Here is a 25,385-nt window from a genome sequence, read left to right on the forward strand (position 1 = left end):
TTAGAGCATTAGGAATGTACTAAGGTCAAAAGAGAGCGGACAGCTTAATGAGTAGAGAATGGGATGAGAGAGGAATAAAAGGTGTGCCTACTATGTGCCACTTGCTGTTCCAGAAGCTCAGCAGTAAATAAAAGACAATATTCCCAGCCTCTTGAAGCTCTGAATAACTCTGAATTTGAACCCGGGTTCTATCACATACTAATGTTGTGACCTTGGAAAAGGCACCTAACTTCTCTGAGTTTTTGTTTTCTCAAGTTTTGTGTCTTTGTTCAATTGAGTTGGCACAGAAAGTTCTCTTCCCACAATCATCGCGGGGCAGCTTCTCCATACCCTACAGGTCTCAGCTAAAACTTAAATGGGTAGATACTCCATTTATATCCAGTCCAGCCTACCCCAGTCCATCCTGATTATTCTAAAAGCCCAGGTGAGAAAGGACAGACTGGAATCGTGTAAGGCTCATTCAGCACCATGGGAGGGGATGCAAGGGAAGGTGCAGGAAAGAGAAGGGTAGCCTGTGGCTGGGCCCTCGATAAGGGAAGTACACTGTAAGAAAGGACAAAGGGAGCAACTCAGGAAGATCGTTACCACTTCAGCCAATCATACATGTGGAGGAGTCTGGCTGTATTCCAAGTAGAACTGGAAAATAATCTGAACTCATACATGATAATCCAATGAATGGGACCCATCCTCATCATCTGAGAGAGAAACAGTAAGCAAGTAGGAAGTGTTCCCAGAGAGAGAGGTAAGGAGCAGGCTGCTTGCTCTTCTGCACTTCCCTAACATGCAAGGGAGGCAGGAGACAGGAATCAGCATGAAGCACCACTACTGACAGGCTACAGGGTCCTGAAATCCCATGGGGACAGGCAGGATACACTCCCATCGTGCCAGGAAAAAAACGATGATATTGGAGAGAGGGCTCTAATTCCTAAGGACAAGGCTGGATTAGCCTGTAGGTTATTAAACACTCTTCTGTGGAAAAACTTCTCAGGCTGCATCCCATCAAGGGCCACTCACCTGCAGCTCACAAGCTCCTGAGCATCAGGCTCATGGAACGCAAGGTCTCCCACCCACACTGCGCTCAGTCCGGCCGATGCCCCCTTGCCCTGCATCAGGGAAAGTGGTAAGGGGTTCACGGCCTTTGTGCTCAGTCTCTCCCTAACCTCGGTAACCTGGGCCCTGGGCAAAAAAGGCAAAGGCCCTTGTGTGAGACCAGGCTACAGTTCTGTAGTTTTCTTTTTTCATTAACATTTATTTATCCATGTTGCTAAATTTTCCACATAATTTTTAATGTTACTTAACATTCCGTTTTATAGGTATACCATCATTTACTCATTCCCTTATTTGCTATTTGGGTTATTTTTTCACAATTATCAATAATACTGTTGTGAACATTCTTAGATTAAATCTGTGTTGTTCTCTGATTATTTCTAAGAATAAATTTCTAGACGAGTAATTACCAGATCAAAGGGTTTGGATCCTTCCACGTGCTGCCACAACTACCCTCCCAGGAAAATCAAACCTATTTACACCCACCCAGCAGTAAAGAGAATCACTTCACTGCACCCAGTCTTACGTGTTGCCTTTTAAAAATATTTTGTAGAACTTAATTGAGAGACACTAATTCATCTTACCAGATTCGATTACAGTTTCAGTGCTGTTTGATGGAACTTTTCTCCAGTCCATAAGGCATGGTTCCAACCGAGATGAGTTACACCACTTAATGACGTAGTCGCAAGTCATGTTGGGGTCGTAATGCCAGGTGAGGAGAATCCCCTTTCCCATCCCAACAACTTGTTCTATTTTGAGATCATCTTCAATAAGAAAGGAGGATATTTTACTGGCATTAAAAACAATAAGGTAAGGCAAACCTCATAAAAATGGACATGAGTTAGAAAAATCACTTCACTGCGAAGAAATTATAAAATAGTGTTCAAACTAGATAAACCTTTAGCAAAGATTAGAAGTGTTGCTCTGTTGTTTTTAACAACTGTAGCACTTACCTGTATACATAGATTAACATAGCAGCTGAAAGAAAGTGATTTTTAAAAAGCGCCTAGGATCAGGTAGTGACATACTGGGGCTAGGACCTCAAGATCAAGGCCCAGGAAGGACGCAGCTAAGGACACTGGCTGGGACAGGGCGGGAGACGGGAGACGGGAGACTGGGGAGGGGACGGCGGACAGTCTGAAGCCCTCCTGTCATCACTCACTATGAATGCGTGCAGAGAACAGGCAGGGCCCTGCACAGTGCGCAGAGTAGGTACACAACAAACTTGTGGAAACAGTAGATGAACTAGCCCCCTCTCTTTCTTTCAAGGAAGACTGCAGCCCCAGAGCTGGGCTGAAGGGGTTGTCTGGCTGACCAGGGGTAGGGAGGGGGCAAGGGAGAAAGCTGTGGAGACACCCAGAGGCTATGAGGTGGGATGGCCAGTGTGGGCACCGAGATGGAGAAGCCTGCACAGCATCCTAGGAGATACGAAGGGACAAGGGGCAAAGGCTGAGGGCAGAAGACAGGAGCAGAGGCCCTGGCAAGGTTTTGTTTCCCTGTCTTGCCAGATCTTGGTCTAGGGAAGAAGTGGAACCCAGGGCTGGGGGTGAAGAATTGGGGTGGGAGATAGGGCAGTGTGGTCAAAAGGGAGAAGAAAATTTCCCACTGTAACAGGAGAAAAGAAGTAGATTTTATAACTGATTTGTATTTAAGGGTTCAGTAAAAACAAACATAGAAAGGTTTTTGATTATTTCTAAGAATAAATTTTTAGACAAGTAATTGTCTCAGGAGCCAGATGCTCAGGAGCCTGAGAACTGCAGGTGAGCGGCCCCTGACGGGGTGCAGCCACGGCAGAGTACTTCATCACCCACAGGCTACAGAGAGGGTTCAGTAAAGCCAACACAGACATTACCCACTGTAACAGGAGAAAGTAATAGCTGTAACTGATTTATATTTAAGGGTTCAGTAAAAACAAACATAGAAAAGTTTTTTGAACAAAATGTACATTCATAAAGCAACTACTACTAAACGCAAGACAACAATTTGGCTTAGAATAGAGAACGCTTTGGACCTAACAGCTTTTTTTGCTCAACGTGATTAAAAAGCCACAGTGTAAACCTGAGTTGAGGCTGCAGAGCCTCCCTCCACTCAGGAAATCCTCAAGGAATGAGGATTTGTTCTGAGGCTTCAGAAAGTGTCTGAAAGCTGATGACAGAACTGCTGGTTCTGTAAATTACCATTTTCTAAGGGATACACAGAAAAGGTAGAATTATGTTTCCTGAATTAAAAGACAACATAGCTATTGCCTAGCATTGTGAGAGCAATGAAATATATAATCTAAATCAGTATGTTATCTTCTTATGGATGTTGACATTTCTGTCTCCTTCATTTTTTATTTTGTTATTTTTGCCAGGCCAAAACGAAGAAGCCATTATTAAGCCCCACCTCCCAGCACCTGCCACAACCCCTGGGCATCTCCAGCAGCACTGCTGCCTGGGGTTTGTATCTCTGAAATGCACTTTGTTTTCCCCCTTCCTTCCTCTTAATTCTCCTATGACTGACTCAAAGAACAAAGAAGCAGTCAAGTAACAATGAGAAACGGCCTCAAACTGGAGTTGGAAAGCTACTTAGAGGACCCTAACTGGACCAATTTTTCTTCCTCTAGGAGCTGTGGTTATAGAAAGGTGCTCCCATATTGGGGCAAGGGAGCAAAGGTGGGTAGGCAGAAAATGACTGGAGCACAGAGGTCAGTGGAAGACAAGGTAGGAGTGGCCGTTTAAAGCTCGTAACTCTCAAAGTTGTCAAGGTAGAAGCTGGGAAGAATGTATTAATCACTGGACATCTGTAAAATTTAAAGAAAGGCACTAAATTTAAAAAATTACACCACAGTTGTTTTTCTAAAGCCTATATTGAAGATCGAATCTATACCTTAAGAAGACTTTTTTTAATCAATAAAGAATTTCTATTAATAAGGAATTTCTTATCAAAAAAGATACTAACTAAAATAAGCGTTTTTTTTCTCCTGCCCAACAATTTGGAAAACAGCCTAGCTGATCTAAAATAAACTTTCCTAGTCTTGGGGAAGTGCCTTGAAGTGTCTGAATGTGATTTGAATAAACTGTTAAAATATTTCTTCCTAAAAGTACTATCCACCACTGTACCTCTCCAATATTATCCACTATAGTTACTGAGTACAGTAATGATTGTATCCATCAGTGCACATGCTTCAAGTCAATACGAATGACTTCTTTCTCAATGAACCATAGCCATCAATCTGCTCATTCTGCCTTCTATGTCAGCAGCAACAAGGTATACGAGAAGAATGCTGACATGACAAAAGAGCAAGTAACATCAGATATTTCTCACTTTAGTTTCCCGTTCTTATATACTAAACCATCTCAAGCACTCACCATTTGGAATTTCCATACTCGCTATTTTGGAAGGTGGTGATGAGCCCACAGAATTTTTAGCTACCACGCTGATGATGTAATCATTCTTATCAAGTTGTATCTCTGCTTTGTGCTGAGGATCAGGGATTTCAGAAAGGGACTGTGTTTCCTCATCTGATGAACATGATACATTGTAGGAAAGTATTTTTCCGTTAGCTTCATTAATGGGTAAAGGCTATGAAAAACAGACAAATTGTTATAAAAACCTGCAAAACGTGACTGTGACTAGGCAAGGTAATTGGGTTTAAACTGGACGCTATATTAACAATAACAAGGTTGGCCAGGCATGGTGACTCACGCTTGTAATTCCAGCACTTAGAGAGGCCAAGGCAGGTGGATCACTTGAAGTCAGGAGTTCGAGACCAGCCTGGCCAACATGGTGAAACCCTGTCTCTCCCCAAAATACTAAAATTAACCAGGTGTGGTGGTGAGCGCCTGTAATCCCAGCTACTTGGGAGGCTGAGGCAGGACAATCACTTGAACCCAGGAGGTGAAGGTTGCAGTGAGCCAAGATCATGCCACTGTAATCCAGTCTGGGCAACAGAGTGAGACTCCATCTCGAAAATAAAAAACAACTAGTTACAAGGTAATATCAGAAAAGATGAAGCTGGCCAAGTGCGCCTATAATCCCAGCACTTTGGGAGGCCGAGGCAGGTGGATCATGAGGTCAGGAGTTCGAGACCAGCCTGACAAACATGATGAAACCCTGTCTCTACTAAAAATACAAAAATTAGCCAGGCATGGTGGCGCCTCAGGAGGCTGAGGCAGGAGCATCACTTGAACCTGGGAGGTGGAGGCTGCAGTGAGCCGAGATCGTGCCACTGCACTCCAGACTGGCTAAAAGAGTGAGACTCCGTCTCAACAACAACAACAAAAAAAATGAATCTCTCAACAGTGTGAAACACAGATTCAAAATCCACTGGGAGCAGGGTGAATCAGGAAAGAGACACTGAAGAAAAACTATACTTGCTATAAGCAATAAGAGTACACAAAAATTTAAAAATTAAGTGAATAAAAAACAATATTTACCTCCACATTTTTCAGGAGCAAAACTTTTAAAACTATCCAGAAGCACTGCTCTACTTAGTAACAAACAAAATATTTTAAAAAATAGCATCATGGGTTTTTTCCTAAACATTTGTTTTCTCATTTTAAAGTATTACATGCCCACTATAGAAAATTTGGAAAATATACAGAAGTTGAAACAAGTAAACATCTCCCATATTCCCACCTCTTACGTATTCTTTCATTTTGATATTTCTTTCAAGTTGTTTTTCTAGGTATAGGTTTTTTATTAACATTGTTTTAATCATATTACACCATTTTACTTTTTACTTTTCCATAGTATACACTAATATACACTTGTCCATAATAGTTATATACATTTTCATGGTTTTATGTCTCATGTAGCATTTTTACCAGTGTACTTGAATATACCTTAAATAAATGAAATTTAAGTTGTTCCTAATTTTTCACAATACTAAAACAAATATTTTGGTGAACTTTTTTGTGCCACGTTTTTTTCTTTTTCATAGAAATTTTTAATATGAATTTCTAAAAGTGAACTTACCATATAAAAAGAAATGAACATTCGAACCTCTTCATTTATACTGAAACTGCTTTTCACAACAACTGCCTTAATTTATACACCAATGTATGGGGCTCTCTGGTCGAGACTGAGGATGATGTAATACTGCTAAGCACTCCGCTTCAGCAGAGGTCTCTGTGATGCTCCAAATGGCCTGCTCTAAGGGGCAGGCTTTAGTCCTAAGACTTACGGGCTTCTTGGGATACTCCAGACCACACACTGTTTGAAATGTCCTCCTTCCCCAGCTTCTCTACTTCTATTTTCTTCGTTGTTCCTGCCCCTCTAAACCTTCCCCATCTCCTCTGCTGGTTCCTCCTCCTCTGCTGGTTCTATGCATGCTGCTGTCACCTGGGCTCCATCCCTGGCCCACTTTTCACCTTGCGTCTTCAAGTGATCCCATTTATATGCTACTCAAAGCTGTTTTCAGTGCCAACCTCTCCCCTGAGCTCCAGAGCCTTCCATATATCACTGAGCTCCAGAGCCTTCCATATATCAAACTGCCTACTGAATTCTACTCATGACATCCCAGTGGCATACCTTTTGAAAACTCACTATGACCAAAACAACATAATTTTCTACTCGAACACACTCTGACTTGGCAAATGGCGGCACCATCAGCACAGGTAATGAAGTTAGCATCTAAATCATTTCAATGTTTTTAGTCTTAAGTCTTCGTCTAGTTTGAACAATATTCCAAACTTTCCTATATTGAAGTAAATTGTATAATCATTGCTACATTATCATGAAATCTGACAGGCAACTGAGAGTAGCCAGGGGATTTTCTAATCAAGAGTGGATGTAACAGTCAAATACAATCTCAAAGCAATGGAACTCACATTGAACCTGCATGTACACTTCACTTTACTCAAAGCTGTATCGATGTCAAAAGTTTTTTTAAATAAAATTATGTTTTACTTTCCATAACAAAATTCACTATTTAAAAGAATCCTATTATGACTGCTTGTGTAAAATCTAATATAGACAACAACTGTTCATGTTTTTGACATTCATAAAATACTTAAAAATATAGCAACAAAAAATGTTCCAGCAGAGAAAACTTAGTAAAATATGCAATTCATATTTCATCTAAATATTTTACAAAATCATACAAAACTTTATAACTTGCATGTTATAATGCAATTTATTGAAGGGAAATAAATTACACATGAAATACATAAAAATTTACTTTCCTATTAATAGAAGAAAAATATAACAAACACTTAGGATTCTAACCTATAGATTTCGACTGAAGTGAGGGAGATGCAATTCATGAAATCTTCAGGTCCTTTACAGGGCTTATCAAACTCGAGAAGGCTCAGATCTGACACAGGAGATCCTCAAATGACTGTGGGGAGTTAGGAGTGACGAGGAATTTGGGGGGTTTGGAACCAGGTTAGATTCTCACCAATACTGCAACAAAAGCCAGTCTGGGAAGTTTCAGCCCCTTGATAACCCAAGTACCATGTGTAAGTTAAACGGTTTAGCAAAGTAATGTAAATGTTCACAGAAAAATTAGATATTTACCTTCCAATAGATTATTAAATTTTTTCCATCAGAACTCCACTCTCTCCAAGTGTCAGGCCCCTTTGAAGGAACTAAAAAGGAGGTTTTAAAGTTAATATCTGAAGACACACACTATATGTATATATGGTGCTTGGCATTTTTTTTCTAGGATATTTGGAATTCTCAATAAAATGTGAAGCAGTTTAGTGGCTTCCACTTAGAAAATGAAGCAATGGAAAATCTAAGCTCTCAACAACTTTTGCAAAACACACAGCCCCTTCGAATGGGTGAAAATCTATCTGCAGGCCGGCTGTACTGGTTCCCTGCATTCCCCTCTGCCTCACATCCTCTCACTCCCTCCTTACTTGGCCACACACTGGCTTCCTGGCTGTCCCTCAGATATGCCAAAGACACACCTGCCTCAGGCTCTCTGCATCTTCTGTGTCCTCTCTTCCTCTGCCTACAACTCTCTTCTCCTAGATAAAACAATATGGCATCCTCATCTTTGTATCTCAGCTTGAAGATTACCTTATTAGTGAGGTCTTTTCTAACTACGCTATTTAAAACTGCCATTCCCTTCACCCCCCCTTATCCCTCAGCCTTTATTCCTATCACTTCCTCTCCTCTGTGGCATTTGTCACCACCTGATAAACTGATGTGTCTGTGTCTTTGTGTGTGTGTGTGTACATATATACATACATATAGATGTGTATATATATAAATTTATTTCTAGTCCTGGATCCTACAAACTCCATACGCCAAGATCTCTGTTTTATCTGCTGCTATATCCCTGCTAACTAGAACAATTCCAGACATATACAGGTTGAGTATCCCTTATCCGAAATGCTTGGGAGCTAAAATGTTTCAGATTTTGGATTTTTTCTAATTGTAGAATATTTGCATATACATAATGAACTATCTTGGAGGATGGGATCCAAGAACACATAAAATTCATTTGTGTTTTACATACACCTTATACACACAGCCTGAAGGTAATTTCATACAATATTTTAAATAATTCTGTGCATGAAACAAATTTGTGTTAAGTACTTAAGTGTGGAATTTTCCATTTGTGGCATCTTGGTGGTACTCAAAAAGTTTTGGATCTTGGAGCATTTCAGGTTTTCAGATTACGTATGTTCAACCTGTAATGCATACTCAGTAAATATTTGTTGAGTAAATTGATGCCTTCATCTTAATGAGGTGCAAATAAGATGCTTCCTCTTTCAGACGACAGCTCATTAACTGAAGGCAAAAACTCCTATAGTGGCTAGTCTCCAAAATGACCACTAATCCCCACGTGTGTGGTGCCCTCCCACATTGCATCGGGGTTGGCCTGTGTGACCAACAGTGTACAGTAGACATAATGGTATGTTACTTCTGATTTTAGAGCATAAAAGATACTGTTGGGTCACTGGCTCTGGGAGGAACTGGCTGCCATGTCATGAGCACACTTAAGCAGGTCTAGAGAGAGGCCCACAAGGTGAAGAACTGAGGCCTCCTGCCTTTAGCCACATGAGTGAACCATCTTGAAAGTGGATCCTCTAGCCCCAGTCAAGCCTGCAGTCCCCACCCACATTCCTGACTGCAGCCTCATGAAAGACTCCAAGTCAGAGATATCCAGCTAAGCTGCTCCTGGATTTTTGACCCATAGAAATGGTAAGATAATAAACATGTGCTGTGTTAAGCCACTGAATTTTAGGGTAATTTGTTGCACAGCAATAGATAACTCGTATCCTCCCTCTCTGTACTCATGCATAACTTTCACTTTTGATGATACAAGTAATTCTTACACATGTCGCAAAATGCCCTCATCTCTATTCTTCACATCTCTTCATGCGGAGAGGCAAAAATCTAGATTAACATCTATCATTTATTTGTTTTGCTATTTCTTAATTTTTTGGAGGAAGTATTACATCTCCTGTACTGCATAATATAAATAAAGCTCTTGCTATCTTTTGTTAAATGATTCCTAAAAATTAAACCTATTTCGGCCAGGCACAGTGGCTCACACCTGTAATCCCAGTACTTTGGGAGGCTGAGGCAGGCACATCACAACGTCAGGAGTTCGAGACCAGCCTGACCAACATGGTGAAACCCCATCTCTATTAAAAATACAAAAATTAGCCGGGCGTGGTGGCGGGCCCCTGTAATCCCAGCTACTCGGGAGGCTGAGGCAGGAGAATCGCTTGAACACGGGAGGCGGACGTTGCAGTGAGCCGAGATCGCGCCATTGCACTCCAGCCTGGGCGACAGAGTGAGACTCTGTCTCAAAAAAATAAAAAATTAAATCTATTTGTAAGTTTTTTGTTTGTTTGTTTGTTTACACCTGACATCTGGTTATTCGAGGACAGAATATCATTGTCTTTGGAAATTATCATATTTAGAAAACCAGTTACCTGATTTTATACCTATCTTGACCTAGGTATACTACAGAAACTGAAGTTCAAGACCTTTTAGCCACATCATTTCTCAGGTCTAGGTCACAAATAAAAACTAACAAATTCTCTTTTTTAGTATTTTTTTTTTTTAAAAGGCCAATGAGTTAAAAACATAATTAAAATTCCAAGCAGAAGAGAAAGGAATATCCATAATATGGTGGCAATCATATTATAGATAGAGGAGCCCTGTCCTTTCACATAATTTATGCCAATCATTTTTCTACATTATGACAAAACTTCAAAAACTATCATTTAAAATATCTGTGATATTTTATTAGCAGGTATTACATAATTTATCTACACATTCCCTCACTTTTAAGGACTCTGATAACATTTTTTTTTTTTAATTTTGAGATGGAGTTTCGCTCTTGTTGCCCAGGCTAGAGTGCAATGGCGCAATCTTGGCTCACTGCAACTTCTGCCTCCCAGGTTCAAGCGATTCGCTCCTGCCTCAGCCTCCGGAGTAGCTGGGGTTACAGGCATGCACCACCATGCCCAGCTAATTTTGTATTTTTAGTAGAGACGGGGTTTCTCCATATTGGTCAGGCTGGTCTCAAACTCCCAACCTCAGGTGATCCACCCACCTCGGCCTCCCAAAGTGCTGGGATTACAGGCATGACCCACTGCACCCGGCCACCATCTTTTTAAAGAAGTTGTAAAACTTCAGGACACACAGTAATTATTAGCCATACATCACTTAGTTAACTTACTGGCTTCTGTGGTTAAATGTTGTTTTTTATTGCTCCATTTGCTCCATTTCCAGAAAGTTTCAGTAGAACAACGAATCCGAAAAGTATACAGAGTGTATGGATTTAACTTGTCCAGAGCAACAAGATAACTTGAATTTTCTACTCCTTTGATGGTGACATTCCGCTATTGGAAAACAAATAAATATGTATATATGTATATATTGTGTGTATGAATACATATATATATATAAATATACACATACATACACTTTTTTTTGGTAAGAAAGCCTTCACATTTGTAACACAAACCAACGGAATGTCAATGAGCTTGTATATATAACACCCAAAGCAGTTTATCCACTGTAATATTTTAATTCTTATATACCTGCGAAGCCAATGAAATTATGCCCTCTAATAGTAATAAAAAATTGGGTTGTCTTTTTAATCCAAATACTGGCGCTAAGTAATAATGGTCAATTAAATTATCTAAAGGATTATATAATTTTGATAATCAGTCAAAGGGCTAATGGTGATGCAATAAACCTTAACATGATTTATAATTTGAGATGACTGTGAGGAATAAACATATTATTTGGATGATATTTGGAAGTTTCTTGGAGGCAGGCATTACCTTTTGTGCATCTTTGTTAATATGACACTTAGAACTTCTAGTATGATGCTAAACATGTAGCAAATATTCAACAAATACTTCCTTAAACTAAGTAAATATAGTTAAAATGAAACAATTCTCAACAAATTTGAAGACCTGCCTGTCTCACAAAAGCCTCTGAACTCCCCAAAACATTACAAAGAAGCTTTTCAGGTTTTATTTTACAGTTGTGACTGATTTTCTAGACATCGGTAAATTTCCAAATGAATAGTTAAGTACACCTCATTTATTTTAGACTTACCACAAATTACAACATAGTATAATATAAAAGTCAACCTAAATATTTAAAATGTATTAAAAAGTCACGTTGTGACTTATAAGTACCAATTACAGCTTGTTCCCACTGCCACACTTCACAGTTTTAAAAAATCACTTCTGCTGTCTGGTGCCAATTCATCCATTAATGATGCTAAAGGTTACAGCAAAAACTACTCATTCATTCACAAATTTACTGAGCACCAGCTATGTGCCAGGTACTATACTGCATCTGGGAACATTCTGAGGAGTGAAAGTCAAATTTACAATTGTTTTTCAAATGATACAATGCTGTTATTACATGGATACTAATGTCTTTCTTGGTTCTTAGTAAATCTCTATAATAAATAATCTGAGAGCTTAGGCATATCAATTTGCTTAATTCTTTTTGAGAACTGTTTTATCCAAAATAATCACAAAGGAAGTCTTTAGGAGAATCTTACCTGCTCTTGTACTGAATTAGATTTCTTAATTTCAATTTGACATAAAAAATTAATCTTTGCAAAGTTGCCTGGTAAATGCCAAGAAAGTTTAACAGCTGTTGAATTAATATCCTTCACTTTGAATGAAGTAGGAGTATGGGGATAAACTGCAAATATAATTTTTAAAGATTACTTTAAACACTTATTTAAAGGGGAAATCTATCTTCTAATATGACAGATGAGAAGAAAACATAAAAAACAAGGAGGCATCATTAGTGCTGACCAACAACATCCTACCCAGTATTTGTGGAATCGACAAACCTGCTTTCTACTACTGACATCTTGCCAACATTTTTAAACAATCAATCATGCTCAAAGCTCTTAAGTTAGTGTCAGGAATACTGAAAGGTAGTAAGATCACAGTATCTACCTTTCAGGAACTTCTAATTTACTTGGGGAATGACTAAAAAAAAAAAAAAAGAAAAAAGAAAGATAATAAGAATATAAATGCTAAGTTCTAAATGAATGATACAGATATTAACCACCACGTAAATGTAAGCATGGTAGGGTAAGTCTTACAGTGAAGATGGAACTTAAGATGAGCTATGCAGGAAGAATTAGACAAAAATTGGCTAAAAAAAAAAAAAATGCAGAAAAGCATTTTAGGCATAGATGGCAATAATGAAGGTACAGCGAGGCAAACTGCATATTACACTGGTGATAGTGTGTGTGCCCAATTGAGTGGTGGGAAAGAATCACATGGGAAGTAAGGCTGAAATGGCAGAGGGCAGACAAATACATACAAATACTACCATGCACGGATAAAATGTGGCCATGGTGACACTAGCAAAAATCCAGAAATCACAAAGATGACAGGAAAGAGTAACTGATAAAAGTGACTTATGCTTACAAATAAGGCAACAGGATCATCTACTAATCAGTTGTGAGACTGTATGATACATGCCCTTGGTTTAGGCCCTTTCTCCCCTGCCTGAGACTCCAAGAGAAGGTCTAGGCTGTTGCTCAGTGTGCTGCGAGCCTGACATGGAGTGTTAATGCACATGGACCATGGGAATGAATACCAAAAAGATCAACCACATTTTATTTTTATTTGGAGCTATGTATTAATACGATTGGTAAAAATGCAGAAATCATCAGTAATAAAAGGGACGAACTATTAATACGTACAACAACGTGGATGGCTCTCCAGGACATCCTTAAAAAAAAAAAACGCCAACCTGCACACTGATTTCATTTATGTAACAATCTCAAAATGATAAAACAACAGAGATGAAGAATAGATTCGTTGTTGTCAAGGCATAGGGATGTGACTGTATGTACAGGGGATGCTGGAAGCGCAACATGAGCAAGTTCCTTTGTAGTGACAGGGCAGTTCTGTATCTTGCATGTGGTGGTGGTTACCTGAATCTATACATATAAATTGCATAGAACTACACACACACACACACACACACGAGTACAAATGAATGCACATAAAAACTGAGCAAGGTCAGTAGTCCAGTTAATAGTGTTTTAAGAATGTCAATTCCCTGGTTCTGATATTGTACTAGAATTATATAAGATGACACCACTGGGGATAGCCAGGGGATGGGTTCACAAGGCTCTTATTATTGCAGCTACCAGTGAGTCAACAATTACTTCAAAATAAAAGTTTTTAAAAACTGGGCAGAAGATATTTCAGAAATCAAAAATTATCAGAAAGAGCTACTTACAGTTTATTTGTAAATTACTAATTCAAGTATTTAAATTCAATAAAATAGTAAAACTTGAAATTATACATTTAAAGTTTCTATAAATAAAGTTTATGAAATTAAGTAACTATAAAGAAAATAATCAGCAAAAAGTAATCCCTATAAGCATTTTTCATTAATTAAAGCATTTCACCACTTCTAAAGTTATTTTTAAGACATTAGTTTATGTACAGCTTACCTTTTTCAGTTATATTAACTAAAATTGTTGATTGTGATCGACCCAGAGGATTGTGAGCATTCAAGGTAAAATTATATATTTCTTGATATGGAAGCATTTGAAATAATAATTGATAGCTTTCATTTGTAGGTGCTTCAGTTCTTTTAAGTCTAACATATTTTCCTGAAAAACTGTTAATTAAAAGAAAAATAATTTCAAAATGGCAAGAGATAAATATTGCAGGAAAAAATGGGCAAACTTGTAATAATTTGTATAAAAAGTTTAAATTTCTAATTAGAGGCATATTACATACTCAGAGAAGAAAATGTATATGATACAGAAAATAGAAGAAAATAATCAGCCATAAGTTTACTACCCAGAAACAGTCTCTGTTCAAGTGTCCTTCATTCTAAGCTTCTTAAAAGAGGAGACATGAAATTGAGTGTACATGTGGCTGAACTGCAGTACTTGTAAGTGTAATTTTATACAGCATATTTGGTTTTATATCTTGTTTGTAACATAAATGATCTAGTGCAGTTTCCTATGTCATTTAACATGTACTTCCAACGTACTCCTTGCCATCTGACATCCTTTCCCAGTTACCATTACCTTTCAACTAAAGTGTAGCTTGTAGCACGTGGGCCCACCAATGCTGTCGCTCTTCCTGGATTCCAACTACATATAATTTCTTTTAAATCATGTGTCTCACAATTCAGTTGTTGAGGAGTATCTGGTGGATCTAACAGAAGAAAAATGTAGGTACTTATGATTACACATATTTTCCCTGAAAACATAATATTTTATAAATGTCAATGTTTTCCACAATTTCCTAAAAAATGAAATAATTTACTATTTACATTTTACTTTTGAATAATGCAGGAATTATTCTCTCTGTAGCATGTCTTGTCAGAGTTCATATTACATTAGAATTGACAGATTAAAATATACTGAAAAATGACTCTTAGCTCATTTGGAAACTCCCTATAGCAACTTGAAAGATCAGCTATCACTTTTTTTCCCTTAATCCTATTTCAGAGGCTACCAAATCTCTCAAAGAAACCTGTGTCTAATATGTTAAGTCAGAGAAATCTACAGGGTAAAAGCATTATCATCTATCCTCAATACATTGTGATTTGAAAATACCAAATCATATTGAAAATCAGTAAGTCATGTTACATGTTTCAGAGTTCTAAAATACATTATAAGTACTGTTATTTAGAAAACTCTTGGTAAAATTCTGCATCTCAGTATATTCGAACTGACTGCAGCTCTTTTGTTGTTTTTCTCTTTATCAAAACTGTTCTCCCTGGCTTTAAGGCAGGACTAGAAAAATTAAAAAAAATTTTTTTTTTTTTTTTTTTTAAAGACGAGACCTTCAAAGTGATAAATGAGCCCAGGTGCGGTGGCTCACATCTGTAATCCCAGTACTCTGGGAGGCCAAGGTGGGCAAATCACCTGAGGTCAGGAGTTTGAGACCAGCCTGGCCAACATGGTGAAATCCCATCTCCACTAAAAATACAAAAATTAGCCGGGTGTGGTGGAGGGTGCCTGAAGACTCAGCTACTCGGGAGGCTGAGGCAGGAGAACCGCTTGAACCTGGGAGGTGGAGGTTGCACTGAACTCAGACTGTGCCACTGGACTCTGGCCTGGGCGACAGAGCGATACTCCGTCTCAAAAAAAAAAAAAAAAAAAGTGATAAATGAAAATTCTGCAGTCTGACACTGCTTATTGTAGAAATTCATATTTCTGTAATCATGTTTAACCATACACATATAGAAACTGGTATTTCCTCTGTCATATTTATCCAAACTATCTTTCACTTTAGGTAAAAGTTCTTTTTAAAAAAACTACTTGTTTAAAAATTCTGTAAAATTTTTTTTTCACAAACCTGAATTAAAAAAAAATACTCCTTAGTTTATCAACCAAAACTTAGAAAATTTCATACCTTCCCCAGAGATAAGGATAACATCCTTCAATGATATTTTAGGTAACATTAAGAGGATTAATGAGTGTTTATATGAGAGTTTAACAATTAGATAAGTAAACAAACATTGACATATTTATTCTGAAAACTGTTTTAAATCTAAGGCCAAATATTCAGTCACTCTATTAAAACCACATACCAAAAATTTGGAATATATTTTAAATGCTGGTTATTTTAGGATTTGGTAGATATTAAGTTGAAACATTAAAATCTAAATAACAAGAGCAAATAAGAGATAAATAGAAGGACAGACAGAAGGAGAAAAATTTGAGAGGACAGTATTTGAAATGTACTATTTTCTTTTCAAAGAAATTAACTTCTAAAATAATCAACTGAAGCTAGGTTAAAAGCTAGGTATACATCGACTACATTTTTATATACCAGTCAATAGAAAATGCAATTTAAAAAGCAAAGTCACTTTTAATAATACCAGAAAACACCAAGCACTAGGAAAAAATTTACCAAAAGATTTAAAGACCTCATATTGAGATGAATTAAAGAAGACCCAAGTAAATGTAGGGATATACCATGCTCATAGTTTGGGAGATACAAATATTCTAAGAATGAAAATTCTCCTAAATTGATCCATAGATTTAATGTAATCCCAATCAAAATGCCAGCAGGTTTTGATTGGGTAGGTGTGTGTGCATGCAGACGTGTGTGTAGGGAAAAACTAATAAGCTGATTCTAAATTTCTTTTTTTTGAGATGGAGTCTCGCTCTGTCACCCAGGCTGGAGCGCAGTGGTGTGATCTTGGCTCACTGCAAGCTCCACCTCCTGGGTTCATGCCATTCTCCTCCCTCAGCCTCCCGAGTAGCTGGGACCACAGGCGCCTGCCACCATGCCTGGCTAATTTTTTTGTATTTTTTTTTTTTTTAATAGAGATGGGGTTTCACCGTGTTAGCCAGGATGGTCTCGATCTCCTGATCTTGTGATCTGCCCGCCTCGGTCTCCCAAAGTGCTGGGATTACAGGCGTGAGCCACCGCACCCGGCCTAAATTTCTTTTCAGTCTTTTCAGTAAATGGTGGCTTAACAGGATATCCATAAAGAAACGGAAATAAATGAATCCTGATACCTAACTCACGAAATAACCTGCTCTTATAAATTTCCTAAAAGTTCCCTCTGAAGGGAGATGTTACTGCTGCTCAACAAATATTGTACAATATTTCAACCTCCAAACGTTATAAGTGAAGGTTAAATTATAAATTAAATCAGCTTGTTCTATTACTATGATAAAAGATTACAACGCTGTCTGATATAACAGAAATGGAAACAGTGCATAGTCTCATCTTTTAAGTTTTAATTTCTTCTTTCATACTTTTAAGTAATAGCTCACTTTTGGTATTGCTCACGAAGCAACTTCACTACATATACCACTGGGTCTCAACTTAGACTCCAGGACTATTTGTGAGAAATGTTGCAAGTAATTTCCTAACACTCCATTAAGAAGGATGGTATGATTTCCAGGATTTAAATTTGAACATAACCTCACTTTCACTTGAATTCCAAATGCATTACTCAGGAGACAAAAAGAGAGTCAGATTACAGCCATCAAGCTGAGACGAGCACCTAAGCCTGGCTATTCCTTTGGGAATACATCGGTATCTGAATGAAATTCATCATGAAGTACTGTATGAGTAAACGAGAGAGCTGCTGATCTAGACCACAGCTGAGAATCATAAAAAGAAAGAAAGAAAAAGCACTAAGCAATCAAAAGAAATATCATAAAATCTAGTCAATCTATCTTACACACATTATTCAGGTGACCTTTAGACCAAAATCCCAGACTTCTAATTCAGCATACAGGGAGAAAGGGACTCACTGATAAAGATGAAGCTGTCAGTGACACCAAAACATTACAGTTGCTACAAGGAAGGGAGGCAGAAAAACTAAAATTGAGACCTAAAAATTCTACATATTTATCTGTGGACATTCAACACAAGCCACATGGGCAGGGCAGCCCACAACAAACAACTGTTTTTGGAAATACCATGGAATTTTAGACTGTAGGGTGATCATGTTAATAGACACCTTGAATGATAGAGCATACATCACATATAGAATGCAGTGGGAGAGTATGTTTCCCCTCACCCATGTCCTCCTGCCAGCCTGTTCTCCTCAAACATAATAGTTAAAAGCTGGAGAAGATATGTTATGCTACTGAAAGATTTTGTGTAAAATTGCTATAATTTCTTTAATTTAGATACTTTAAAAAAGGTATACTTTAACTGGAAAATGAATTCACATAATTTCTAAACAATGCACGGTTAAGAAATATTATATACTATCCTTGACTTAACAAAACTGTTAACTAAAAATTTAAACTAAACATTAGAAGCCAGATGTTTCAAATCTGATTACAAAACCAACAAATTACACAGATATCGGTTATGTAGAAAACAAGCTTGCAATTCATTTTAAAACAAGCAAATATTCTACTGCCTCCTTTGTATATCCTTTATATTAAAGAACAAATAAATGAGAAAGAAACAGAATCACTCCTCCCACCCCCCACTCCAGAAGAATTAAGGCTTTCAAGGAGGACCAAAACAGGTTAATAGGAATTCTCTCTTTAAAATCATATACTTACATCCAGCAAAAATAACCGTTCCAAATATGTTATCTTCGGTTGTAAAAACTACATTTGTTCCACTACTTGCAGAAACAGAAATATTACGAATCTTGATTGCAACATTTTCCCCATCAAGATGGATCAAGGGGCAGTTTGTATGGCCAATCAGTGCTGATAACACTTTTTCTTGACTCACACAACAAAATGTTATGTCTGAGCCTACAAGTATCACTTTATCTTGAGGAAAAACCTTAGTCTGAGAATCAGGTATCCCTAGAAAGAAAAAGAGGAATTATAAACATTTTATATACAAGTATTTTACGTAAACTTTTCTGTATTTTAAGACTTTTTTTTTTTCATAAGATGACTTTTAAAATAGCCCAGTATATACACTACAAACTGTTAGGTGCTTTGTAATGATAATGGTCCAAAGATAAGGTGTGTTCCACAGGTTTTGTAGGAGCAAGATATATACGACAAATTTTTTAAAAGTGTATGTGGTTTTATTTACTTATGAAGGGATAATGGTGAGGAAGCAGAAGCAGATTACAGGTTAGTGTCTAAAGTTAATGCCATAGGCTTATGTCTAAGAAGTCTAAGGGTTGAAATTCAGTGGGTTTATATATACATGTGAACAATCCACGCCCCCCAAAAATCACTAAATAATTCCATTCCTTTTATTCAATGTATTTAGGGCATATGTCTTACTTTCCATCTGCCTGAATATATGCCCAAGTACTCCACACCCTAAAAAAGCAATTTACTTTAATCTAGTCCCCTTCCTTCCTCTAATCCTTTTCTCCACAGAGTGATCTATCTCTACAATGATTACCAGCCTTTTCAGGATTTCATTTTATGGTCAACAATTTTCCAGGCCCCCCATTCCAAACTGCCAACATGCTCCCTATATATGAGTTTTACTTAATGTACGGACGCTTTTTGGTATGATTGCAGATCCCCGTGTTCCTGGCAATAACTGTAGCCTCTAGGGGTCTGCTCTGTGAGCCAGAAATTGGGAACTATTTTTTGTTTTTTTTTTTTACATAGATTTCATCTCAGTATCATCTACACACAATTTTCAATGCTCTTCAATTCCTATGACAGTGATTTTCAAACCTGTATGTTTATCCAACCATTCAGAAAGTTCTTTCGAAATACAGATTCCTGAAGCCTATCTCAGCCTTTTTGATCAAAATCTCCAGGGATGGTGGGCTTAGCAGCTCCCAGGTAATCCTCATGCAGCTGAATGAGGTTATGAGAAGTGAAAGCTCAAACTAAATCTTACTCTTAAGTGAGACTAATTTAATTCACTTGAAACAAACATTCTTTAAATATAAGCTTACAAGAAATGTTCTTCACAGGGCTCCAGTCACTCCACTCTTTGCGACCAGAAAAATGAAGATTGTCAATGTAGCATCTAATTTCCACAAAATGAATGGCACACTCCAAGGGCATATCTGAGGCCCAACTCCAGTGATGAAGGGTATCTTTGCCATTCAGAGTTGTGTTGTGGGTCACCTAAAAATGAACACAAACACAAAAATGTATTTCCAAGTAGCAATATGTTTTGCTTTCCTTTAGAATTAAAAGACACAATAGATTCCATAAAATCATCAGCTAAGTTTATGGTTTGTCCTTTAATACAACTCAGTTTTGTGTAAGGTATAATAGCAGAGTAACAACAATCATGATTCATTTTTGTTTACTTCTTCAACTTTAGACCCTAATGTATTATATAAGATGTTGCTATTCATTGAAACATTCAATTTGGTATGCAAGAAAATACAGGTTGAGTATCCCTTGGGACCACAAGTGTGTTGGATTTTGCACCTTTTCAGATTGCATTATATACTTCTCAGATGAGCATCTCTAATCTAAAAATCTAAAATCTGCCTGGACACAGTGGCAGGCAGATTTACTGTAATTTACTCAGCACTTTGGGAGGCTGAGACTGGCAGATCCCTTGAGCCCCGGAGTACAAGACCAGCCTGGACAATACGGCGAAACCCCGTCTCTACAAAAAAATAAAAAATAAAAAAATAAAATTAGCCAGGCATGCTGGCTTGTGCCTGTAGTCCCAGCAACTCAGGAGGCTGAGGTGGGAGGGTCTATTGAGCCTGGAAAGTCAAGGTTGCAGTGAGCTGAGATCATGCAACTGCACTCCAGCCTGGGTGGCAGAATGATATCCTGTCTAAAAACAACAAAAAATAAATAAATAAAATAATAAAAATCCCAAGTCTGAAATGCTCCAGTGAGCATTTCCTTTGAGCATCATGGTGGTGCTCAAAAAGTTTTGAATTTTAAAACACTTTGAGTTTTGGATTTTCAGATGAGGGATGCTCAACCTGTATACCACTGCCTCACGACCTAAATTTTTCAGAGTAGAATTAATGGGGTTGTACTTTCAAAAGTTTAAGTCAAGGAGAGGGGCAGCATTTCAATAAAATAGTTTTAGACTAGATCTGTTTTTTATATAAGTATTCTATATATTTACTTTTATTTTTAAATAGAAGATTAAATATGTATGTTATACTAATACAAAATATTATCAATTGTGAGAAATGAGCAAGATTTCAATAAAATATTGAGGTGCTATAAAAGATAACTTGGGACTTCTAGGTAAACACAATAGATTAAACAACTATTTCCTTCTCCCTTACCTCCTGAAATCACTCCAAAGTAAGAGTAAACTTTTTTTTAAGGTGTGAAAGACAAAATATAGGAGATAAAGCAACATCACTAAAATCTGGAAGCTGGAAAGCAGATGGATAATGGTAACTGATGTAGAAGACCTGAGAAAACGAAATCTTAAGCATCCAATGGGAAATACAGGAAACCAGCTTGTTTCTATCACAGAAATGCCAAAGGGCTCAGTCAGTGGCTGTCCCAGGCTCCCCTGGAAATAAAAAGCTCAAAACAGCAGGACTGCTTGAAAGTCGTTTGAAGATATGTTGGCTACCCAGATCCCTTCCCACACTCCATGCTACCGAAGGACTACCTTCGTTTACCTTGGTAGAAGAATAAAGATTTATGCTCTGGAAAAGTAAAACAGAATATCTTTGGATTGAAGAATTTTAGGAAGAGATGAAAATGGGGACTATCACTCCAAAAACGGGCGGATTGCTAACCTATGCCTTCTTCCTCTGCTCAGCTCCCAGGATACTGGTTTGCCAGACTAATCCTCACCAGGTAATAGTCTAAATGAACTTTTCTGAGTCACATGAACACATCAAGATGAAATACCTAAAATAATATTTGGCATTTGCCACCTGCATAGCCCATCCTCATCACTCTAGAGGGAGGGCCCCCATCAACAAGTCCTATCCAGAGAAACCAAAGTTCCAATTAGATTAAAAAAAATTTTTTAAGAGCCCCTCACTTAACTATGAGCAGCAACCAGGATGACCAGAAAGTGTACAAGAAATTCTAATATGAAAGTCAATAACTGAAAAGAAAAAGAAAAAATGTGAGGAAACAGGGCATGTAGAAAAAAAATTTAAATCATTACTATCCTCAGAGAGAAGATATTGCATCATGAAACAAAAACTGGATACATTAAAAAAAGAACATAAATCCTTTCAAAGAAAGGATCTTCTATAAATTAGTAAACATATGAATAGAAATTCAATAGCAGGATGCAAAATCCAGTTTAGAAAAAATTTCTCAGAAAATAGAAAATACATAGAAAACAAGAAAGATAAAAACAATTAGAGGATTGTTGTGTAAGGTTCATGAAGAACAGAAGTTCTAAGAAAAAAGGAGAAGACAGAGAAGGACGAATCAAAGAAATAAAATAAGAAATTCCCAAGCTGACACACATGTGTTTTTAGACTGACAGGGGCCCAATGAGTGTCCAGCACAACAGATAAAGATAGATTCACACTAAGAAACAATGGAATCATACCTTCAAAATCTTGACAGAATTTCCCAACCTGTAATTCTATACCCAGTTAAACTAGTAATCATGCAGAAGTGCAGAATAGACATTTTCATAAATGTGGTATCTGCATGTATTCATTTGGTAAGCATTTTACATTCCGCCCAGTAACATATGAAAGTTCCAGTTCCTCTACAACTTCTCAGTAATAGTAGCTGACATGCTTTTAAATTTTCAAATAATTAAATTAAAAGAATAAATTATATTTGCAAGCTAGCTACTATAGATAGCAGAGAATATCTACAATAGCAAATAACTACTGACAGTTGGCTCCCTCTATTCATCCCTCCACATCTGTGGGGTCAACCAACTGTGGATCAAAAATACTTGGAAAAAAAATTGCATCTGTGCTAAACATGTGCAGACATTTCTTGTCCTTATTCCTTAGACAATACAGTATAACAACTACCTACACAACACTTACATTGTATTAGGTGTTACAAATAATCTAAAGAGGGTTTAAAATATACAGGAGGATGCCCGTAGGTTGTATGCAAACACTACCGAGCATCTTTGAATTCTGGTATCGAAGGGAGGTCGTGGAAGCAATCTCCCGGAAGATATCAAGGGCAAGTGCATATGCTTCTACAAAAATGAGGAAATAAGAGAACGACTGGAGATTTAGCAAAAAGAAGATCCATCATAAAACAAAGTTGTAGGAAATACCCTAGATGACGGAGACCCCTTGGACCACAGCTTCCAGAGAAATGTGCTGAAAGACACTGAAGTCTATCTTGCGTGAGTTGTAAATATATCTAGGTATTAATCCATTCAAACCTAGAACTGCGTGGTAGGGGTTGGGCTACTGGAGCCTCTGTGATGCCTCTGGCCACAGGTGGTCTCGGCTATTTACCACACTCTGTGCTATACAAATATTATCAGTGTCTATGTGAGCCTTCTGTGAATAAGTTTGGGAAGCCAGTCAGAAGGCCCTCAGAGAGATTTATTCGCAAAGATAAAACTGATAAAGTACTTAGTATATTTGAAAATTCCAAGGAGATCTACACAGCCTGCAAAGAACTTAGGATTAAAGTAATGAAGCAGAGACATAAACAAAAAAATAATATAAGGCGTGTACAAAAAATTGTGGATTTTTTTATAGACCATAATACAAATGATGAATACTGTTCTACCAAAAATTATCATAGACTCTATTGGAAAAAGCTAGGAAAATGGCAGGCTGCAGGGAGAAGGAGGGCGAGGGAGGAGCAGAGAGAAATGAGGCGGTAGGGGGAGAGAAGGGAGAGGGTTGCTATCAAGAAATAGCAACATAAGCATGTTATTTGGAGAAATGAAGATAAATAATGAAAGGGATCAGTTAAAAGAGTTGAAACAGGTCGTTTCCAGGGAAAGTCAAGGAGGAGTATTTGTGTGGGGGGGAGCAGCGCCTGGTGAGCTCTTCCCAGTGTGTGCAGCACACAGCTCCCACTGCCGGACACAGAGACCATGGACAGACAAGTGCCTCACAAATGAAACATGAATGCAAAGAGTTCTTGACTTTTAAATTATTATAAAATAATAGCATTAGTATAAAATAATAGGATTATATCATAAAATGACTGATCACAGCAATTTTGTCTTAAATACTGACATTAATAACACACTATTAATAAAAATGCCCTGGGGCATTTTCCCTTACTTTACAGTTCTAAAGAAATGTGTTCTTTCTCATTGCTTCTTGCTATTATTTTCCCAAATTTTTTCCCCAAAGTAGGGAATTACTGTCTTGTCATTGGCTGACTTACGCATGTTGTGGAATGAGCTATACGGTTTTAGCATAACAGTCCCTTCATTTAAGTTTGATTTCACTCACATTTCAGTGTCCCTCTTTAATTCTAGTATTCTCTAGTTAGTTCCTCCTCAAGTTACATTAAAAATAAAAAAAGCCTCGTCCCTATCCGTCTGACAAAGGGCTAATATCCAGAATCTACAAGGAACTTAAACAAATTTACAAGAAAAAAATCAACCCCATCAAAAAGTGGACAAACGATATGAACAGATACTTCTCAAAAGAAGACATTTACGTGGCCAACAACAAAAAGCTCATCATCACTGGTCATTAGAGAAATGCAAATCAAAACCACAAAGAGATACCTTCGCACGCCAGTTAGAATGGCGATCATTAAAAAGTCAGGAAACAACAGATGCTGGAGAGGATGTGGAGAAATAGGAATGCTTTTACACTGTTGGTGGGAGTGTGAATTAGTTCAACCATTGTGGAGGGCAGTGTGGCTATTCCTCAAGGATCTAGAAGCAGAAATACCATTTGACCCAGCTACTGCATTACTGACTATATACCCAAAGGATTATAAATCATTCTGCTATAAAGACACATGCACACATAGGTTTACTGCAGCACTATTCACAATAGCAAAGACTTGGAACCCACCCAAACGCCCATCAATGATAGACTGGATAAAGAAAATGTGGCACATACACACCATGGAATACTACACAGCCATAAAATAGGATGAGTTCATGTCCTTTGCAGGCACATGAATGAAGCTGGAAGCCATCATTCTCAGCAAACTAACAGGAACAGAAAACCAAACACCACATGTTCTCACTCATAAGTGGGAGGTGAACAATGAGAACACATGGACACAGGGAGGGGGACATCACACATCGGGGTCTGTCAGGGACTGGGGGGCTAGGGAAACGATAGCATTAGGAGAAATACCTAATGTAGATGACGGATTGATGGGTGCAGCAAACCACCATGGCACATATACACCTATGTAACAAACCTTCAGTTTTGCACATGTATCCCAGAACTTAAAGTGTAATAAAAAATTATAAAATTTAATAAATAAAAAAATAAAAAAGGCTTGTCCCTAAAGGGAGTAGTGACAAATAATATTTGTTTAGCAGCTTTACAGATATACTATTTACTTTTCAGACCCCAGAGCAAATATTGCAAATGATAAAAACTAGGTTTGAGGAGTTATCCTAAGCCCG

At 37.7% G+C, this 25,385-nt stretch overlaps 1 protein-coding gene across 3 annotated transcripts in view; it reads right to left on the reverse strand.

Annotated features, from left to right (window-relative positions):
- The window catches only part of LIFR (LIF receptor subunit alpha), an 81,567-nt gene that overhangs the window by 16,982 nt on the left and 39,200 nt on the right, over positions 1-25,385 (reverse strand). For all 3 annotated transcript variants that reach the window (XM_030814002.1, XM_030814001.1, XM_030814003.1), the window contains exons 6-14: positions 19,834-20,008; positions 18,509-18,763; positions 14,543-14,672; positions 13,955-14,124; positions 12,026-12,171; positions 10,679-10,841; positions 7,549-7,619; positions 4,398-4,611; positions 1,632-1,811 (exon numbers count right to left, since the gene is read on the reverse strand). In XM_030814002.1, coding sequence (XP_030669862.1) covers positions 1,632-1,811; positions 4,398-4,611; positions 7,549-7,619; positions 10,679-10,841; positions 12,026-12,171; positions 13,955-14,124; positions 14,543-14,672; positions 18,509-18,763; positions 19,834-20,008 — 1,504 coding nt within the window. The remainder of the gene's footprint in view (positions 1-1,631; positions 1,812-4,397; positions 4,612-7,548; positions 7,620-10,678; positions 10,842-12,025; positions 12,172-13,954; positions 14,125-14,542; positions 14,673-18,508; positions 18,764-19,833; positions 20,009-25,385) is intronic.

Source organism: Nomascus leucogenys, chromosome 6 (genome assembly GCF_006542625.1).
Source record: "Nomascus leucogenys isolate Asia chromosome 6, Asia_NLE_v1, whole genome shotgun sequence".
In the NCBI taxonomy this organism is placed as follows: Eukaryota; Metazoa; Chordata; class Mammalia; order Primates; family Hylobatidae; genus Nomascus; species Nomascus leucogenys.